The sequence below is a fragment of the Vidua macroura genome, chromosome 5, assembly GCF_024509145.1.
Source record: "Vidua macroura isolate BioBank_ID:100142 chromosome 5, ASM2450914v1, whole genome shotgun sequence".
NCBI lineage: Eukaryota > Metazoa > Chordata > Aves > Passeriformes > Viduidae > Vidua > Vidua macroura.
In genome coordinates, this window is record NC_071575.1 from 25,477,481 (window position 1) to 25,499,541 (window position 22,061).

The 22,061-nt window shown below is 38.8% G+C and overlaps 1 protein-coding gene across 2 annotated transcripts in view; it reads left to right on the forward strand.

Moving 5' to 3' along the window:
* Window positions 1–22,061, forward strand: part of KIAA1549 (KIAA1549 ortholog) — a 140,749-nt gene that overhangs the window by 80,563 nt on the left and 38,125 nt on the right. For both annotated transcript variants that reach the window (XM_053978118.1, XM_053978119.1), the window contains exons 6-10: window positions 548–731; window positions 7,139–7,198; window positions 9,719–9,864; window positions 16,323–16,500; window positions 18,598–18,782. In XM_053978118.1, coding sequence (XP_053834093.1) covers window positions 548–731; window positions 7,139–7,198; window positions 9,719–9,864; window positions 16,323–16,500; window positions 18,598–18,782 — 753 coding nt within the window. The remainder of the gene's footprint in view (window positions 1–547; window positions 732–7,138; window positions 7,199–9,718; window positions 9,865–16,322; window positions 16,501–18,597; window positions 18,783–22,061) is intronic.

The following is a 22,061-nucleotide window of genomic DNA, read 5'->3' on the forward strand; positions in this document are numbered from 1 at the left end:
TTAGCCAATTTATTTTAAATACTTCTTTTTTTTTTTTTTTTTTTTTTAGGAACAGGTTTATCTACATGAATACAGTTGCTCTGTATATTGGTGCCACAAAAAGACTTCTAACCAGTGATGGGTTTGGGTGTGCACAGTGCAGGAGATTTTTACCAAGAGAACATCAATTTTCAGAACTTTTTTTTTGCTGTAACCAATCCCGTTCTTCTGTTCCATGCAATTTGGCATTCATCTAAGACTTATTTACAACTAAATTTATTTTGCTGTCTTGCTAGGTGGTTTTTTCTCATCATTTTCTGGGCTGTAGCTGTCAGATCATTCTGGATTAGGATTGACCTTAAAGGATAACTCTTTGAAGAGGAATTCACATGTAACTTTACCTCTTCTGAGACTCAGCTGGCTGGACCAGTGTGGAACAGATGCTCCTCTGTCTTGATGTGAATTACCCCCCTCTTCATATAAGAGCAAAAAGAAAAGTCTGTCAAGGAAGGGATGGAAATGAAAGTGATTTGATTTTGCTGACCCTGCTTCAATGTTGTCTTTTCAGATACTGAATATAACTCTAAGCAGGCCTGGGGTGCCGTTTCGACAGGGCCCTGTGAGCATTGTTTTTGCCATCCGAGATAGGTATGGTTTTCTAAATGGGTCTGAAGTCAGCGAGCAGCTCAGAAACTTGTCTGTGGTGGAATTCAGCTTCTATCTGGGCTTTCCTGTGCAGCAGATTGCTGAACGTGAGTATTTGCTGTTATCCAAAACTGCAAAATACTTTTGTCCAGTATCTTCCCTCTCTACAATTTTAAAATAATTTTCATGCATAAGTGATAATGCAGCTTCAAGTACCTAACTTGTATCATGAGTTCTGCAGGGCAAATCTATGCCTCTTTGTGCTCACATTTTGGTGTTACAGCATCTTGCTGCTTTTGTCATCATACTTTACTTTTTTGCTAGGTCAGTTGTACTTCACCTGGCTTCATCAGTTTGCTGGTCTTAGTCCAGATCTAAAAATAAGAAAATCACTTATATCAGTATTGCTGTGAAGTGCAGTCCAGGGTGTGTCTCTGTGCTTATGTCTAGAGAGGCCTTTGCTAATTCTCAGGAGTGTTCACTGTTTTCAGCGTTGTGCTTCTCTTAACTGCGTCTCTGACTTCTGGAAACTCCTGGGACACTGGCTACATAAGCTGATGTGCCCATATAGAGTGAATTAATTTGTCTATGCAGTCTGTTACGTTTTAAGGTATTACCTTTCTCATTTTTTATGTACGTTTGCATGGCAAGTCTTTTTTTTTTAGACCACTATCATCCTTTGTGTAGATGAATGGGAACTGTCTGCATAACAGAGCTTGCTTGACACTTGGCCTTGACCACTTATGTTTGGTTAGATTTTTCTGATGACTCAGGAACATGAGCAAGATCATGGGAGAATAGTACTTGCCTTTCCCTGCTGGTGGGTGTCATTGACTCAGTCCTTTAATTCTCCATTTCTCCTATCTCACTGTGCTTTTTAATTTTCGGAGTTACTTCTGTGAGCTGTAGAGATGCATAACATCTGACACAGTGAGTTTTGCAATATAGTTAAACATTTAGTGAAAAATCAGGTCTAATAGTAGCTGGTGTTCATTATGCAGCTGTGTGTGTCAGTGAAAATACTGTAAAGAGAGTCACTGTCAACAGAAAAGCTGCTCTCTTTAGCAGCTTTCTATCTAGGTAAGATGATTGCACAGGATACTTCCCCATTTACTGGAAGCACTCTAAACATACTAATTTTTTGTAGCTTTTTATTTAACTTTTTTCAGCCATTTTGATCCCTCTACTCCCATAATCAATTTAAAAATGTATGAGGTTGTTGACTCATTTCCGTTAAGCATTTCTGTTCTCATTTGGTCTCACATAGAGTGTGAGCTCTATGCAGTGATAGGTCTATTTAGTGGTGCCAGGACCAAGTCTTAAGAATCCCTGTCCATCGATGACTAGCATTTCTTTTTATCTTGGAAGCCACAGAACATCTCACATTGTAGGCTGTGGTCTTTATTGCTCACTGAATGCAAATAAAATGTTGCTCTTGCCTTGATTGCTTGAAAGACACCTCTGTTTACACTGTATCCTCTCTTTTATGCTTTTGCACTTTCGTCTCTGGTAATATTTTTGGTGTTGAGGGACTCTTTTTTTCCTGTGATGTACTACATCGGCTCTTACAGCTTTTAGTTTTGTCCACGTATTCTGAAATTATATTTGTAGTACATTTGCAGGTTGCCCCTTGCTGAGAATCCATCTTTTGGATCATGCAAGGGAACTACAGTGCAATTAAGTGATAACAGAATTTCTACCAAGGCTGGTGTAGCCTGAGAGAGAGGCTGGTCATAGGGGGAAGACATTCCTGTAAACATGAATGTACGTGGTTCTCTTTGGGCTTGGAACTAGATGATCTCTAAGGTCCCTTCCAAACCAAACAATTCTATGATTCTATTTTCCTTTCCTGATGGTAATTAGGAAATTTGAAATTACTTTAATGCTTGTTTCAGGAGCTGTCCCTGTGTTTGTTACCTGAATGTGTACAGTGCCTGGAGTGGGGATGATGGCAGTGCCAGTGGAGCCCTGTGGTCACTCACGTCAATTACAAACCCAAGTAAAGTAGAATGAATGGAGAGCTCAGGATTTTTAGGAAATACGAGATTTTCCCAAAGATTGCAGAAAACATGAGGATTTGGTGGATAAGGTGTCGTAAATTAAGAAACATCTTGTCAGCATCTAACTTACTTGCTTTTAGAGGAACTCACATTTACTATAGATTGAGCCCATTGCAGGACAGCACATTTGGGTTTGAACTGGTCTAGTTTGGTCTCAGTATTGGTCTCAGTAGTGCTTTTATAGGCACTGTTCTGGAATACCAGCTCTGGTGCTATTTGGTAAGTTGGCAAAGCAGGAACATAGTTCCTCAGATTACTGGAGCTGTGGGTCCTTCTGTCAGCAAGCACAGAAATGATGAATGTAGTTCAGACTCTTTTTATCAGTGAGACAACCACAGCCAGTTATTTTTAGCTGTTCCTACAGTTTTTTACACTGCTACTGTGACTGAATTTTGAGCCTAAGGGTTTTAGATCTTCAGATTCAGACCCAAAAATCCTGTCCAAAGGCTCAGCAGCATTGGGCAAATCCTTCCTGAAACATCTTACTCAACAGACTCTTGAGGGTGACCAACAGCCAGATCCTCAAAGCTACTTTAGCAGGGAGATGCCTAAATGTTTTTGTTTTCTACACCCTGAACTCTGCATTCATGCTTTGCCTTGCTCTACAGAGCAACTGTAGCATGAAAAGTGTTACAACACCTTAGATTGATATAGCTGCATTGGTCTGCCAATTAATATGCAAACCTCTGCTGTCAGTGTGATTTTTTTTTCTAGGTATGTTGGATATTTACATGTAAACCATCTATGTATGTTAGTGTTCATATGTAAATATAAAATGTTCCATGCCATACTGTTCTGTGCCATTTGTGCCTTAGTTTATCAGGCATGCTAACAATTAATACTCTTGGTGGTGACTTTTCTTTTTCCCTTAAGGACTCTGTGCATGATCTTGTAAGTTTTGTAATTGCATCTGAAGAAATTATTTGTGGGTGAGCTGAGCGCCAGAGTTCAACCCCTAACTTTGGGGGTTGAAGTTGATCATACCCAAGAAAATCTGCTTGTGCATCTCAACGCTGTTAAGTGAGACCTTGACATCAATATCCCAAATACAAGCCTTGTTCCAAAGACTGTATTTGCTCCTTGCCACTTGTTCACTTTGCATTGCCTTTCACACACTGTCCTCTCATGGTTTTTATTCACATAAATAATATGTCCTGTTTATACTTTTAACTGTGTGGTTTGTCCCTGTGCAGTACATCGTTAACACCAGGAATTCTTTGTCAGTTTTTTTCCTGCTCAAACAGAGTCAGGATCAGGAGTGAAAGTCGTTTGGCAGATGTGGACTATTCTTTGCAGGAGTAGGGCTGTGAAAATGGCAAAACCTGGAAAGTTCCAGACTTTCTTCTTTCCTCACAAGACTTCTAGGTGACTTGAGCAACATGTTTCTATTCAAATGTCCAGTTTGCACCTTTCCCATGCTTATTTTTCATTGTCCACCTTACAGCTCATGTTTCAGATTGTAAATTGGTTAGATAATCATGACCTACGTGTCACCAGAAAGAAAACCAAGTCTAATCACAGGATTTGGGTGCTAGTTCATTAAAAATAACAGGAAACTATATGTTTGGTATCTCTTTATGGCTAGCAGGTTTCTTGGAGGACAGGTAAAGGCTAGCTGTGGAGTAGATGGCAATATTTGCCTTCATGAACTTACCCTGAATAAAGCTCTTTGTTTTTATTAGGACTTCAGGTAGAGAGAGTTGCCTTGGGACTTGCTATTTTTTTAGTGCTAAGTAGCACTTTGATGCATGTAATCTATTTTGGCTGTCTTGGAGATGTTGCAAGGCCAATAGGATAAATATAAAATTGTATGATATGGTCTAAGGACTTCAGAAATATTTGGCAATTTTTTTTTCTGGGTGGATTTTGCATCAGATTTTAAACAGACACAGTGTATTGCTATTGCCCATACCCCAGTACCTGCATGGAATCTTATTTTTCATTTAATGCCTTCTCATTTCAAATGTTGCATTCCCTCCACACTTTCTACTATTGTTCTCCATTGATCAGAAATAAGAATGATCAGCATGACATGAGTTCTATCCTGCGTGGTCCCACACATCTGTAGGAGAGCGTCATAGATCCTTAGAACATCTGGCAATGGCCATGCTGTCTGAGTGGTGTGCTTTAGACAGCTGTCAGTAAGTTTCTGGGTGAGCAGGTGACCCTTTCCCTTTTCATTCAGCACCAAATCGATGCTGTTACACGTATGGTGCTCCAGGGCTGCCTGTTAAGGTCTTCTAATGATGCCAGCATCTACTTCATTAATGCATCCAGTCATTAGCAGACCAGCTGCAATCTAGCTAATAATTGCATTTTGTCTATCCAGCTTCCCCCTCAGAATAACAATCACTCAGTGCTGTTTATAATTGTTTGTTCCAGAGGACATTAGAAATCTTGCAAATTTGATCTTACTGCAGTGCTGGGACTCCGCATGAGCTCAAGGTCTGTGTGTCAGTGAGATACTTAGTGACCTGTGGTATAAGAATTGGAACCTGGATTTGCTGACTTCTGACAATTTTCAGCATTCTTTGTCAGGTTTTAGAACCTAGCCTTATTTGGCAATGATCACAGCACATCTTCCTTTTCAATGTCAAGATTTTCTGCTCTAGTTGGTTTATTTTTAAGTTTCATTAATTCCATGGAAAGTTTAAATGAATAGTCACCCAGCAATTTGCATGAATTAAGTCATTTTCAAATACTAATTAGAAAAAGTGTGAAGAGCACAGTAAGTATTGAAGTGAAACATGATTTTGGGTTAAAGAAGAAAAAACTCAAAATTGCTAGGAGTTTAAAGCATTATGGTCACTGGAAGGTTTTTGATTTCCTTATCACGTTCTTTCCATGCATTGGAAAACAACAGAATCAGTTTTCAGTTTAGTTTATGCTTTTTTTGTTCAGCTTCCATTTCTAAATTGAAGTAAACAATTGCATGACTAGAGTAAATAGAATTTCAATCTAAAAGCTACAATCAGAAGAATCGAGTAATAGGATGCCAAAAATAAATGGGTGTGTCTCAATGGACTCTGAGGTGCTTTTTGCTTGTCTCAGAGTTTTGGAAATTTAGTACATTGTGATGACTTGCATAGAGGGCCAGTGTTTCCTGTTCAGAAAAAAAGGACCATGTTCTAACACCCTTCTGAATAGTAAGTCACAGAGTATCAGACAGGTGGTCATCTTGAAGCTAGTGGTGCTATTATTGAAATAAAGGTTGAATAAACAATTTTTTTTTTCTTCCAATAGGAGTTAATTATAAATCTGTGAAAATAAAAAGTAAAATGTAACTAGTTATTCTTTTGCTTTAACCTTAACCAAAAAATTCCTAAGCTTTTTTAGGGGCAAAATAATCAGAGTCTTGGTAACTGACAGAGAACAGTTTGTCTACAAATTCTTGCATCATTAAATTTGAAAAACTTTAATTTTCTACTTCTCTGAAATGTGGAGTAGTGGCAAACTATTCCACAGCTGTAGACATCTTTATACTAAATTGATCCAGCATGGGCCAGGTCATTTAATTATTATGTGCTGCATTCTTTCTGTTCATGAAATGGTTTAAAAATTAACCTTTGTATAATGCTTAGCAAACTGCATCTGGATTAAATATTTTGAGAAAGTTAAGACCATTCATTTTCCTTATTGCCATAGTGAAGCTTAAGACTTCCCTTGAGGAAACTATTGGCCCAGCCCCCATCTTCACTTCTTTCCCAACATGTCTTTACTGCTCTCCAGTGGAAACCTTGGGAAAAATCTTATCTATACTGAAGTCAGTAGAAATAGACTGTTTTCCTTACTGGGAGAAGGATTTCCCTCTGGAGCAGAGCTTTTTTTTGAAGAACTGAGAAATTAAGAAAGCTTGGAGCCACCAAACCAAGCATAAAAGCCATGAGGTTTGTCTAGAGCAGTGTTTCTACATGCAGTTATTTGTGGGCTTTGTAAAAATAAAAAAATATCAAGGTGGTGGTTTTTTAAATGCTTTCCCCTGCACAAGTCAGGAACACAAATCATATGTATTTAGTTCTCTGCTTTACATGTATTGTTTCCTTGTAGTTTCTGACTCAGAGAAGGTCTTATTTTCATCCTGAGATACTCACAAGTTGCCTCACTGCCCTTTGAGCAAGAGTCTGATCCTGCAGCTAGCTCAGTAAGAGTCACAACTCAAGACAGTGAGCTTTTAAATTCCTGGGAGCCATGACCTCGGTGCAGCAGCTTGGAGTCTTCCATGTAATAAATCTGACTGTTTCAGTTAGCTTCTTTTTGTTAGAGACAAACTCAGCAGTGTACATTGGGAGCACTTCCCTTGCCATTGTGTCTGCATTGCCTCAGGAGCAGAAATGCATCTGTGTAAATAAGATGCTTGCTGACAGTATAAATTATGTAGTGGCTTCTGGTTTTGTGTATGTTGCTTCAAATGCTGTTCTTACGGATGTTTTTCCTCCATTCTGTTTTTCCTTCAGCCTTTCATTATCCTAAGCTTAATGTGTCCCAGTTGATGAAATCTTCCTGGGTGAGGACAGGTACGTAACAGTGTCTGTGAGTAAGTACAAGTGCATTTAGTTTGGTAGTGGGATAGCTAGCCTGCATAAATACCGATAGCTTAGGGGTGTGCATTTTCATGAGGTAATAACATGTCTAAAACCAAAGGCCCAGTGACCTGGAATATCTGGGAAATATAAATCCCTGGTCTAGAATTAACTACTGAAATTCCTTGATAATGCACACAAAGCATTTTTTGTCTATAAGGCTGTTCATTCTTAGTGAAACAGCTCACGTAAAGTATCTACTCTGCATGTTGTCAATATGCCACATTGATTTTCAGGGATCTATTTTAAGTGAAAATTAAAATTTTATTTGTGTGACACCTTTGACCAAAACATGCCCAGAATAAAACAGAGTGAAAATAGATGAATTCTGAGTACATGAAGAACTTTCACCACATTTTAATTGATCTCTTCTGATTCGTTCACAGAAAATGCCTCCCACCAAAGTCTTCTGAATGTTTTATTCTGTAATTTACAGATGTGCTTGAGCTGTCAGGTTTAGGTGCTCAAAGGCTGTTGAGGTTGCCTTCCTGCAGCAGGTCTTACCTGCTGCGTTTAAGCCTGACTGGTGAGAAGGCTTTGCCTACCAAACTTGTTCTTAGAGTGCAGGTGCCCCACTGGATACACTCTTGTATTCCTACAATTTTTAACACCTCTAGTTCACCTGGTGTATAGACTTGCTTTTTTTTCCAGGTTTCCCTGTCTCTTCTCACCAGTCACCACTTTACTCTTTAAGCAGGAAACCAAATTGCACCTCAATCTCTGAAACCCACATGGTTTGTTTCAGAGAGGAAAGATTTGGAATTTCAGATAACGCTCACTAATGTGGGAGAAGCTCCTATGTGTCTCTTGTAACCAGTGGCATCCTTCCTTAGAGATTGATGTTGGCTTTTTTGGCTACACCTGCTCCCTCTCTTGCTCAGCCTTAGGTTTGTCCATTGCTGATGTTTCCCTTAGCTCCTGCAGTAAAAAGTGGGCTCTTCCAGCTCTGAAATCACGTTCCCTTGGGTTTTGATAAACTTCCTGGCTGTAAGATTTTGAAAGCCAATTGCAGCAGCTCTTTTTTTTCCTGTAGAGAAATTTTTTGTAGTCTCAGTTCTTGCAGGATTCTGGGAAGAGCTAGTACGCTTTGGCTGGGTCATTGCTTTCAGTCAGTGTTTTGTATTTTAAGGGTAATGAATCATGACATGGGAAACTGATAGAATCTATGTATGTAAAGATTTTTAATATCAAATTACCCAGATATATGTGCATGTATCCCAGTAGTCATAAAAAGCTGGGATACGCAGTGTTCTCCCTCTGATGTATAATACAATTCATGCTATTAAGCATAATTTATTGATACTGAAATCCAATACACAGGCAAGAAGATTTTTCTGCTTGGTGTATATAATAGCCTTAGGTCACTGTCTATTTTGCTATATAATTCTGAGATACTTAGTCGGTGATTGAATTTAGAAGACAGATACTGTTGATCTCAGTGAGAAATCATGTAAATGTTTCCTGTTTCTAACATCTGCAGTGAAAGCTTCAAATTGAAAAAGTGACTTTAATAGATCTGATTTAAAAATTAAAAAAATCAAAATTATATTCAATTGATTTTGTCTAACTGGTGGCTTTTTATTAAGCACTACACTTAAAATGAATGTGGAAACACAGAATAAGCAGCTTTTAAAAAATACATGCATTTCTAGTGGAGGAGAATTAAAACTGAATTTATTTGATGCAGTCAGCAGTGAGTTGGTTTGCTGTTCTGGAGAATTGTTCAGTTGGATCATTTCAATGACTAGTGCTCCATTCAGTGCACATTTCTCTAACTGGATGCCATCTTGCTAGTAAAAGTCCACCCTTTTTTTCATTTTCCTTCAGGGATTCCTCCTTCAGTGTTAGCTGCCCCAGTGACCCAGTGAGCAGGGCTGCAAACCATTTTTTTGTGCTGTGATTGGCATACTTGTTAATCTTATCAGGGGAAATTGTACTTGAATACACAGCTTCATTCATGTGCTGCTGTTCTACTTTTTCTCCATGACTCTGAACCCTTGCACTCCCCATCTCCAACTCTGTATCACTTCTGAACACAACACTTTTGACTGCAATTAGTAGAAGCAGACAATTTAGACCAAGTTTTCTCTTTTAGTAGTTTGTAAAAATTCATTGAATGCTCATGATTTTATGCATTTTTAGAACTGAAATAGTTTCCTTATTATCCTGGGTCTGTCTAGCCTGATTAAGGTTCCAAAAAAATCCTCTGCCTGATTTTTTTTTTTTCCCCCAAAATTATTTATTTTGACTTTTTCCTACCAAATATCTCTCTTTCCCAGCAAGTAGCCTCCAGCTGAACGGGTCAGAATTCCCATTTAAATACAGCTGCTCTCAAATAAATTGTCCCTGAGCTGTCACAGGGTGACTCAGAGCTTGTAGCTGAAGTTGTGGAGAAGAAACTGAGAAGTTTTACTAATGAATTTGCTTTCTTGGCTTGCTTTCTGTGCAATGCAGTTCTCCTGGGTGTCATCGACCAGCGAATTCAGGAGGAAGTGTTTCGGGCAGAGATGGAGCGGAAACTCGCTCACCTGTTCAACGAGGCTTTGCTCAGAGGCAGGATCTGGAGACGAGCCAGTTTTGCAGGCAGCAACATTGTGCAGGTATTAAGAGCTCAAAATCAGAGGATGAAAAATAAAGGATAATAAATTACTGAATAAGTTAACATTAGTGTTAACAAAGTGTTCAGGTTTTGAGTTGAGGAATATAATTCAAAAGCATGTGGCACCTTTAGCTGGTTGGTGATACTCATGTTTTCACATAAAATATGGTTCTTCTTTCAACCACCACATACGTCTTTTAAGCTAATCATAACAAATGCAAATAACTGATTAAGTGCCTATTAAAAAATTCTGATGTCTTCTTAGAAACAATGATGAAAATTGTTTTACCAACATCTTATTTTAGAAATGTTCTATCTTGTTTGGCTTACATGAGGCACCTAGCAAATGGAGATGGGATGATCATATGAAAAACAGAAGTAGCTCCTGGGACAGCTACTTCACAGCTCTCTGTGATGTTTTGGCAGTGGTGTAGAAATACAAAGTAGAATCGTGTGGCTTGATGCAGCAGTAAAGTAGTACATTCTACCCCTTAACTTCTTATTTGTCATATTACTCCTGGTCACAGGGTTGGATTTCAGGTAAAAGCGATTAATCATGCTAAATTCTGCACACATAGCAACTTTTGTTATTTGTATTCCAGTGCTGCTTTATGGTTACAGAGTCACAAGTGGATCTATTCACATAAAGTCTAAGAAGACTTGGATATTTAATTTAAAGTTTTACATTCTGATGTGTTCTTTCTAGTCAGTTCAACAATCTGAAAGCCGAAGTACTTTTTTAATGGCTCATCTTCTTAAAAATAACCTTTTCCAACTAATTCAATGACAGTTGGTTTACCTCCCAGATGCCCTTTTTGCATTTCAGACCTATTGTCTTTATTTAATTTAATCCTCTGGTTTTTGCTACCACTTAAATTTCCAGATGTTGGGATATTCTTATTTCTGCTTTCCTGTCTCAGAAACATCTGTTTCAGTAATAGAGATTTTATTTTATTTTTCTTCTGTACAGCTTTGAATTGCTGCAAATAGGTGTCTGCTTCAGATCTCCTATTCCCAGCACCTCTTATTGCACTTTTTAGATTATGCCTTTGTCCTCCCTTTGCATATAAATTAAACAAATATTCCTTATGTTGCTAGTGAAGATACCACAGCCTGTAAAATGTGTATGTTTAGATTATGGTTTTATGACTTTGCACAATAAAGCTCAGGTAATTTATTTTTTCATGCACAAAATCATGGGCACATCCTTTTTAGATAAGGAGTAGTATTTTAGAAAGTGAAAATACAACACTTTTCTTTTGACTTTGTATTATGTACTGGGATATAAGATGAGGTCTGCAGCTCGTGTTCCAGACAGCAGTGCTGCTCATTTATGCCACTTAATTAGTGCAGAGAGCCTGCCAACTGCTCTCTTCGGGCAGAGGAGGATTCTGTTCATTACAGTCAGCACATCTCACCATCACAGGGCTTCCCCATGTGCTCCCAGCCCACCCTTTCAGGTAGGGTTAGAGCTGTAACAAAGGAGATGTGGAAGGAGGGAGGCTGAAGAGATGCCTTGCAGCAAGGTGTGTGTGCTGGCTGTCCTGCTTTCCTGGATGAGAGCAGCAGGTACCTGCAGGTGCCACAGCTCCTTGGTAGTGCCTTGGCAGGATGTTCAGGTGTGTGCCAGATGAGACAGTCTGAGAGGCTGTGGTGTGCAGCTGCAGTGATACACCTGGTAGTGGGCTCCAGACTGAAGGATAGTTCCTTTCAAGGGGGTTCTCCTGTTAGCTGAGGATCTTGTCCATAGGTATCTGCCATAAACCTTTTACTGCTGTTAATTGTGTTCCTTTTAGCCAAGTTTATAAGCTGTGTTTGAAGTGTCTTCTGTGAGAGCTAATAATGTTTCTTGTGCTTTACATTCAGATTTTCCCATATGTATTTCTCACACACAAATCAGTGACTGCTATGATAGTAGAGCACAATGAAGTGAAAATAAGAACAAAAGCTGCCAGCACCAAAAGCGTTGCATAGTTTTAACAGAACATGTATATATATCCATCAAAGACTAGACTCACATTTCACTTGCCTTGGGGCCCTATAGACCAGAGTTTTTCCTGAGGTGAAATATATTTATAGTGTATTGAAATGTGACATTTCTAAGCTCTGTGGAAAATCAGGACTGCAGGTCAAGAGGTGAAGCAATTATTTGTAAATGTTACTGTGGGCATATTAGTTTCATTTCATGTGCTCAGGAAACAGAAGTGATACCCTTTGAGGTTTAGATTTCATTTCTAAAGGCATGTGTTAGTACCTAAGAATGTTAAAAACTGTGCTTTAAACCTAGGCGTGCTGAAGAAGAGCTTTGGAGGGTACCCAAATAGCAGGCTTGCCCCTCCTGTTTGACTGTCTGTGCTGTTAACAGGTGGCACTCCATGATAAAAAGAGAAAAAAGCCTGCAACCATTATGTACAAAAACCCCTCTGAAGCCTCACACCTGGTTCTTGTACTTCTGATAGTTCCACTGATTTTTGTGTGACGTTGTATTAATGTTTAACAGAGTAAGTCATACATATTGCCAATGTGCATCTTCTGTTGCTGCAAATTTGAAGACACATGCTTACTGTGGCTTGCATTGCATCTGCAGAAATCTGTGTTATATTTTGTCAGTAGTTTACTGCAATAATTCTCATTACATTTTTTAGGAATTAGAGGGCTTAACTGTAGTTTAAAAATACACCAGCAGCTAATAAAAAAACCTAATTTTCCTTCATTTCAACATGCTTGGTCCTTTGAACCTAATAGAACGTGAGAAACTGATCCTAGTAAATTAAACAAAGAGGAGCGTTCTGATTTGAAGATCATGTTAGACAGCATTTTAGTTGCAATTGTGTGTGAGGAGTAGCAGCTTATGAGAGAATGTAATGACTGAATTGAGCCTTTCATTAAGACAAAATTTCGTTCTCATGTTTTTCTGCTGACAGCTTGTGTGTCTCTCCTGGCTGAGGAAAGCCTGTCTTGCTGTGAGTTTTTAGGTTTATAAATAAAGCCTTTGGTCACTGCTGCTGCTTCATATTTTTCTTTCGGCCTCTCCAGCAGCTGTTCCAGGCAGTAACTGGCCCCTCTTGTGAGGTTGCTCACAGCTTGTTCATGCCTCTGTTTGCTGACCACAATATACCTTGAATTAATTGCCCAGACACTAAAATCCTACTCTTAATAAGACATAAAGAGGATCTTTTTTGATTTTTTTTTTCCCCAGTATGATGAGGGAAGGAAAGAAAGGGAAATAATCCTCCTGCACAAGCACTGGAGATTGTGTGTGCATATCTGCTTGTTTCTAGGTAGTGTTCTTGCCTTCCAGACCCTGAAACAATTCACCCAGGGCTTCCTTGCTCCTGTGGGGATTGCTGACCAGGACATCCCAGTGGCTGGCCAGGACTCTGAGAATGCCTTGGAAGCTTCCCCACCACTTGTATTTACGTGCTTGAAATTACCGACTAGATTTTGTTACCAAGGCAACTATGTTCACTGACCTATGATATTCACTTGAAAACACTTTTTAAATTAAATTTACTGACACCTGAACACAGTTAAACCTTTCCTCTGTGGAGGTTAAATGCACATCTAGTATCAACAAAGATGGTATCATTTATGTACACAGGAGTTGAATTAGTCTTTTCTTCTTTTTTTTTTTTCTTTCCCCCCTCATCTTTCTGCCTCCTGAATTTAAAATTCTTCTATCTCTTCCTTCCCTATGTCATCCCTCACTGCCAAAGTGTAAATGTAAAATGCTTAAATGCTTCCTTACATTGTGGGCTGCTTTGCTGGATGCCTGGCAAATAGTATTTGTCTCTGCTTGCGTTCTTATCATTCTCAAGGACAGAGACTATATCAGTCTGAAGCTGCACAAAAAGTATAATTTGGAACCATGTGTCACAAAACTTAGAGTACAGAAACTCTGTAATAAACAGGCACAGTGACTGTGTACCTCAATTCCATGACCAGATTTAAAACAGTTCAGACCTAGTATGCCATTTCCTGTGTTTCAGCCACCTCAGAGGCTAGTTACAGAAATCAGTAAGTAAAATTTAGTGAATCGGTGTGACAGAGATGAAAACTGAGGTAGTGCTATTGTCAGAGATTCTGGGTTTATGTGCAAGTCTAATTGTCTTGTATTTGCTTCCAGACTACCCTGCTAGTCATCAGTCATTTCTCTTTCCCAGAATAGAAATCCATCACCATCTCCCCATGGTTTTGAAATTTTGTCTGCAGCTTCTCTCTGTGAAGCTTCTCTCTGTGTATGGTGTGAGTAGTCATAAAATATTGTGTATTCAGAAGAAATTATTTCAGATAAAATTTACCTTAAAATAGTGAGCTCAGTTCATCAGCACTAGCCTGCACCTCACTGAACTTCTTTGTGATTGTTCCCATGTTCTCTGTACTGTGCTGCAATACCTCTAGCTACTTCTTCCTGTCTCCACTCTCACTTCTCACTCATCCCTGTTCCTCAGCACAGGGAGCCATATGCTGTTGTTTTTAATTCTCTGTTAACATTTGTACAGTTTCAGTTACGACAACTTGCACTGAAATCCTGCCCTTCTTACCCTCTGCCTTTTCTAAAGGCAGCTGTGGAGAAGTTCCTTTGTTAACCCATTCAGGCAGCTTGGGACCATGACCTGATGTGTGTAGCACACACAGTTCTACCTCTTGGATTCTTCCAGTTTAAAAATTTTCTCATTTTCTCTGATTCTCTGGCTATGCACAGAGGGGCTTCATAAAATTAAAACTACGAACCCATTGATTTTCAGTCCCACATGGCCTTTCAACTCCCTCACCCTCCATGTGAGTTAGGTGTTGTTTGGGAAGGTTTCATCTGTGCTGGGAGCAGATACCAGTCTGAACACTCTGCTGCTCTGTGCATTGAGACCAGGCTGTGGCAACCCACCTGAAGCAGATGTAATATAATATAAAGCTGTGGTTATTTTTTAACTAATTATATATTTGAGGTCAATGAAGCCAGATTTAGCTTTACAGCTGCCAAATATGTATGTTGAAACCTCATTTATTGATGCTGTTTTGTTGCCTTCAGTCAGGGATTTCTGGTAGAAGAGGGGATGGCATTCAGGTGAGCAGCAGCATCATTTAATAGGTCCTGTTAGCAGCTCATGCTGTGTTTCAGAGATCTGCACATTTTTCTGCTCTATTTGTAGATACTCTGTTTCTTGCACCAAATATGACTGACACTATAACATTACTTTTTGCTTTCACTTGATTTATCCTATAAGATTTTTATGACAATTGGGCTTGTTTCATTTTTCTCCCCTCTTTTTATATATGTATATATATATGTGTATATATATATATATATATATATATATATATATATATACACATCTTGCTGTTACCATTCCTGGGAATTTCTTTTTTAGGACATGTAGGAGTTGCTGTTTCCCAAAACCAGAACATAATTCCTGTTGAGCTAGAAATTGTACTTCTTTCCTTCAGCATGATTTGTTTAGCTGGAAGCTGGGAAAGAAAACAATATAAAGATTTGCTTTTCTAAGCTTCACATGCAAACGTTTCTGTGTTTGCTTTACTTTAGGCCTATGGGCAGTTTCTGAGATTATAATTTATTAAATATGTGCTCTATAGCAGAAGGATAATTCTGAGTGAAGCAAAATATGTCACTCTATTTATGTCAATTCCTTCCAGAGCCCTTCAAACTCTTTAAAAAAAGAAATTACAACAGAATACCTCCTACTGTTTAATGTCCTAATTCTAGTTTGAGCTCACCATTACATGGTAAATGGTTAAACAGAGGAGAGTTGTTATATAAAAAGATGTAATTTTACAAGAATTCAAAGTTATGCGGTTCTCATATGCAATGTAGATGTTTGATGGTTAGAGTGTATCTACAGGGCTTCCTCATAGCATGCATTCTTTTGATTATTAATGTCTTTAGATGTAGGTAGGAAGAATTCCTTCCCACAGCGTCAAATGCATTCCTTCCTGAAGAAAGGTGGATGCCAAGGGGAGCTGTTGGAGGATGAAGGGGACTGTGCAAGTGCTAAAGTTGAAACAGAGCAAACAGTTTTATTTGATGCTAATGGAATATTCACCTGTGTAGCTGCTTAACATTTAGAAAAACTGGAGCAAAGACGTGTGTGTGTGTTATGAATAACAAATCAAAGTTAGAGTAGGTATTTAGAGAAGGGAAAAGTGCAGTCACACTTCTTCTAACCAATCATTGCTGAAGGCAGTAGAGGCTTCCAGAGTGGCACAGTGTTGGCATCTTTAGAGTGAAAGCAGTTCTCTTACTTACCAGATGTGTACAATGTTATGTTACAAGTAGGGGGGGAAAGGAAAGGTTTGCCATAAAAATGTATTTTATAAGGGATCACTTCCCTTGAAATTTTCTTTTCAGTTACAGCAGGGAAGAGTATGAAATCTAAGACAAAATGTATGGGAGCTCCAAATAAATACAACTTAAAATCTAAAAACTTTGCAATTTCTTTTCAGATCGTGAACGTGTCACGCTTAGTTGGTGTTGATAACCCTGTGGAGCTGATCTATTTCGTGGAGGACCAAGATGGGGAGAGACTGAGCGCTCTGAAGTGCTCGGACCTGATGAACAGAGTCGATATCCAGCGGGCTGCGATCATCCTTGGCTACCGCATTGAGGGCAGCGTTGCACAGCGTAAGCCCTGTCCAGTCCTCACCACTGCCAGCAAAGGCAAACGGGAAGGGTGGCTTTACCTGTGCAGGCACTGCACGGTGCCCACTGTTGCAGTATTTTGTTCTTGGGCTACTGCAGCTTTGATACTCCTGAAGAAATCAGTTTTAGCAGCCTTGCAGTGAGCTGTGCAGTGTTGTTTTGCCTCTTGAAGACCCCGCTGAGCTAAGAGTTGCAGCAGGGTCCTTAAGTCCAGCCTCATTGCATTCACTCCGTGCGTGTGCTGGAAAAGTACAGTGCTGAGTAAAGACCTTCCTGCCATTTTCATGTCATCCTGCTAGGCCAATATTTCTTTACAGCTTGTCTTGTCCAGGAGCTTGCACAAACCAAACCCCACAGTTGGGAGATGGGAGGGTGTGGGTATGAAATGGGTGTTTCCTTTAGCTGAGTAATGGCAGTGTAGTTTAACACCAGTCACTGCTTTTTTGTCTGAATTACTTCTGTGAAAGATGTACACTAAGGGTAGCTGGGGCATTTATTTCTTGGTTTTATTTGTTTGTCCATCAGCAATGTATAAGTGATATGATCTTTTAATGAATATAATATAAATGTAATGTGATTTTTTTTTTTTATTAGACACACATCAGAATAAATAGTATAGGCCACATAAACTCATATAATTACTTCATTCAGGAGGCTTGCTTATAAATAATTTTCAGTTAGTAGCAAGACAGAATACCTACTCAGAATTCCGTGTCACAATTAGGAAAGAAACTTAAAGATATCTTAGGGACAGACAAGTATGAGCTGCAAAATACATCATTGGTATGAATGCTTAATTACCTTTTCTCATTTCTGTGCAATATGGAGGCATCAGTTACATGGTACCACACGGTATTTTGCCAGCAGAAAAAGCATGTGTCTTATATATAAAATTCTCTGCAGAAAGAAAACAGTAATAATGGTACAATCTGTATGTGTTTCTAAGTTTTGTCCCTCATTAAAACAGTTCTGTACAGATAGGTCAATAGCTCATATACATTTGCTTAATATCCATTAATGGACTGCCATGCTGGTTGGATGGAAGTGAAAAAAGTTGCAAGAACAAATTCTCTTTACAAAAATGATAAATGTTGAACAAACTTAATAAAGTGTTCATAATTTTTAGTTCATGTTGAAACTTGTTATCTTTGACCTGTCATTAGAAAGTTCTTCTAAGAGTCATAAAAATCTTTAAATGCTCCTATTGGAAGAAACTAGACCAAAAAAGATTATTTTTATAACAGAAAACATAATGCCAGAAATGAGCTGTTAGATGTATAAAATGTAAGAATTCTATGTGCCTTTAATTTCTAGGCTCATTATTGGAATGGCTACTAATAAAATGATATATAGAGAAAACAGAAACACTCTTTTTAGCTTGAAAATGCCATTTTTAGAAATTGCATCAGTTTGACTAGAAACGTATTATTGCTATGGCTTTTAGTCCCATAATTAACCACTATGCAAAATTAGCAAATAAAAGTTTTGTCATTTATTTCAGTTTACCTTTTACAAGAATGATTTGTTTGATTACACTTTCCAGCAGTTTTGTTTTCTGCTTGGGGCTAAAGGATCTCACACACTGACAATGAAACAGAGAGAAGAAAAAAAGGAATCACCAATGCAGAACTATACACCTTGTGGAGGAGGTTGAAATTGGTTTTGATAACAAAATGTTAAAGAGAAGAGGCAGCTGGTAATACTGACTAAAGCAATAAACAGGCAACAATGTTGGGAAGTTTATCTTACCTTTGCTAGTGATTGAGTAATTTTTTAGACCTATTTCACTGTGTCAGCTTAGTTTTGACTTACAGGGTGATGTGGCAGAAGTGCCATTTTCATTAGTATTTTAAGTACAGCTCTTCAGAAGGTGGGCCAGGACAATTTATCTCCTGCCCCATGCTTCCTGAGCATGACATACCTTAACTTACAGTGCTATGACATTTCCTGTGATGTGCAGCTGGTTTCTGGTAAATTCCTTAATTAGCATTTATAAGAACATAAAAATTCATAACCTTGAAGTGTCCTCAGTTTGAAACATAACCACATAATATTACTGTCTTCCTTTTAACTTTACAGCTGTGGAGAAGCTGAAGGAGCCCACTTCAGAGACTCAGAACAGCAACCTCTGGATTATCGTTGGGGTGGCAGTCCCAGTTGCCGTGGTGCTCCTGATTGTTATTATTTTATACTGGAAACTCTGCAGAACAGACAAGCTGGAGTTTCAGCCAGACACAGTGAGCAACATTCAGCAGCGACAGAAGGTAAAAGGGGAAGCTGTGCTGAGAGGAGCTGGAGTATTCTGAGAACAAACAAATGTGAGACTCTGGGGAACACCTGGCATCCTTAACTACCATGTGTAAACACAGTTTCAGAGTATTCCAGTTTAGACAGGAAAAAAAAAAGGAGGGAAGCAGTCTAATGATAGTTGAAGTCAAGAATCCCATAGTGTTTTATTTATTCTCCTGGGTATTTGATACTGCATTAGATAGATCCATCCTTCTGAAATGTGGGCACTGAGGCTGAAAGGAACCTTTCTTTATCACTTCATTTCAAGGCTGTGGCTGGGCCTGAATAAGAAGAAATGTACTGAGTCTTGAATCACTGACCTTGTTTTCCCCAGAAGGCTGAATTTTTCTTTGGTGATCTTTTGCTAACCAAATCTGACAGCTAAAGTGCACCACCCATCATACCTCATACTGGAACTAGAATTTGCTAGAACCTGTCCTGGTTGCCCCATGTTATACCAGGGCGCTTTTTGTTGCAATTTTGGGAACCTGTTGCAGTACTAGAACATTAATTAGTGGATCTGTGTGTGCCTGCATAAGTGAGCTTGTTGGCCAGTGTTGGTTAGGATACTGAGAAATTCGCTACTCTTGTCTTTTTCTTGCCCAAGAATGTAAATCAAAAAAATTGTGATCCAGGTTTTTCACAAAGGATGTATTCAGTAAAAAGAAGGATAGAGTGCCTGAAAGGTTACTTTCTTTTTACAACCAAAGAGAACCTATGTGTGTCAGAAATGGTTGTTACTGACTATATCTTCAGAGGCATTAATTAAAGGCAAAATGATCTACCTGTGCTAATCCTGTGGTACTGCAGTCACGTTCTCCACTGTGACCTCATGTTCAGTCACACAGTTTTCTCCATAACAAGCCTTGTCTGTACACCAGGCTCTCTTTTCAAGATAATTAATGATGTGAAAGATGAGAGAAACGGAAAGCGCTTGCACTTCCAAAGCAGTCAGAACAAATCAATAGCAACTTCCACTTGTCTTGCGACTGCGAACTGTGTGTCGGAATCCAGGCTGGCAACAAGTGGTACACTTTGATGAGCACCACCCCCTGGTACCTGGTTTCACCTCTGCTGTGGTAATGTGTAACACACGTTTTTTGACTGAGGAAGTTCCCCACAGTAGTTTTGACTAATTTGAGAAGGGTCGTACAAGAGAGGCAAGAGAGGACTGTTACCTTTGGTACGCTGTTTGATCACATTTTCAGTTCCTCTGCTATCACAAGCGTTTTTTGTAAGGAAGCAGTTGGGTTGTATTGGCTGTAAGGCCAGAAACATCTTTCATGTAATTATTTCCTTTTAAGAAAATGGCTCAGTTGCTTTTCCCCACTGCTTCCACAGTATTCTTCATCTTAATCATTCATGAGTCAGAAGCCTCAAACTTGTTTATATGCAGGTCTCATTTTGGATTGCCTAGGGAACCTGTCACTTTGCCTTCTTTGGGGAAGTCGCTGTAAGCAAACTAGAAGGAACCACTAAGGACATCTAGTTCAATCCTTGTGGCACTGGAGATAAAGCAATAAAAAGTGTCTTAAATTTTTATCACTTTGCACATCAAGCAACTGGAAGCAGCTTCCATTTCCTCCCTTCCCCAGAATAAAAGCAGTACTCTGGCTTCCTTACCATCAGGCTGTCATTGGGATTTCATATCTTCAAACAGTGGGTTGGAATTCTAGGTCTGAATAGGGCATATTTAACCACTACCAAAGACCCCTAGACAGTCAAAACACCATACAAATTATTAGAGACATTTGGTCTGATCCTGCTCTCTAAAATTTTCTATGTATTTTATACTTTTTATTAGAGTAAATGCAAAGAAGTGATCAAAAGAGTGTCATCATCAGTGGTCAGGGATTTATGTCTGTAAATAAACACTATAAATATGGACTAGGCTTTCTCTTCCTCACCACAGCCACAATAATTTATATTCTCTATTTTCAGAGCTTGACCTTGGTACTGAAGGAAGGTGAAAGCGTGCACTACATCTGTAAATAGAAAGATATTTAGGTTAAAGATCTGATTTTTTCTCTTGGAATCTATATTTCACATGTAAGAAATGCAAAGATGCATTTATAGTGTGCTAGCTCTTCTCACTCCCATTAATATTTAACAAAAAATTCATGTAAATATAGAGCTTTTCATTAGCATATGTATGTCATATCCATATTGGAAATAGAAGACAATACTTTTCAACCTTGTGACAAGTCTATAATGTGTTTTGTGCTTGAAAATATGTGTTGATTGGAAGATAAGAAATTGAAACACCTGTTTCTTGTTCAGCTGGTACTGGATATCCTACTGCACTGGTGGATCTCCAGGGGTATCACCAGTCTTCAATTAGCCACTTTAACATAGCAGTTCAGTGGGCAGCAAAATGATCTGTTAGAATTTACAGTAGCAGCTGATAGCAAATTATGTTATCTGTGACTTAAAAAGCCTGGAATGGGCTTGGGACTGAGGGGAAAAAGCCTGTGTGTTTAGTGCTGCAGAGAGTACCACTCCACCAGTTTGTGTTCTTTCCATCTGGCCTTCCAGCTTCATGACAGGAACACTGTCTTGCAGACTGGGTGGCACAAGGATCCTGCTTAAAAAGGCTCTTCCTGCAAAGAGTATTGAGAGGGAGCTTATTATTAAGGGATTTTTTATTTATCTGCTGCCTCAGTGAATATAAACATAAATACATGGGAAAGAAAACTTTTGTGGGAACTGATGCTAGCAAAACCAGGTTGCATCATAAAGTAAGGAAAAATAAAGGATCTGGAAGAGATTGTGATTTGCTAATCCATCACTTTGCGTCAAAACAGGATTAGTAACACCTGTAAAATGTTAGGTTTCCTTTTCCATTGAGGAGATTAAATGGGAAAAGATGCTTAGATCAAAGTTCTTTTTATGCTTTTTAAACTGAGAGTTAAGGAAACAGGGGAGAGCAGTGAATCTATGCAAGATTCATTGGTCTGTGCAAGGATAATTCTTTTGAAGAGATGATACTAAGATATTTAAAGGGCACATCAAATATTCATGACTTGTTCTGTAAGCCATAGCATCCTACTGGAAATTCACCTTGATGTGACCTGGGTTGTTGCACTGGATTAAGATGTCTGTGCCTTAGGAAATAAAATGATGCACAAGTGGTATTTTTAAATAACAAGATTTTCTCTCTTGCCATTGCTTATATCCACCATAACATTGTCCCAACCTTTTGCTTGTCCCAAGCTTTTTTTTTTTCCTGCAAAGAAGCTGTGCCTTTTGTGGGC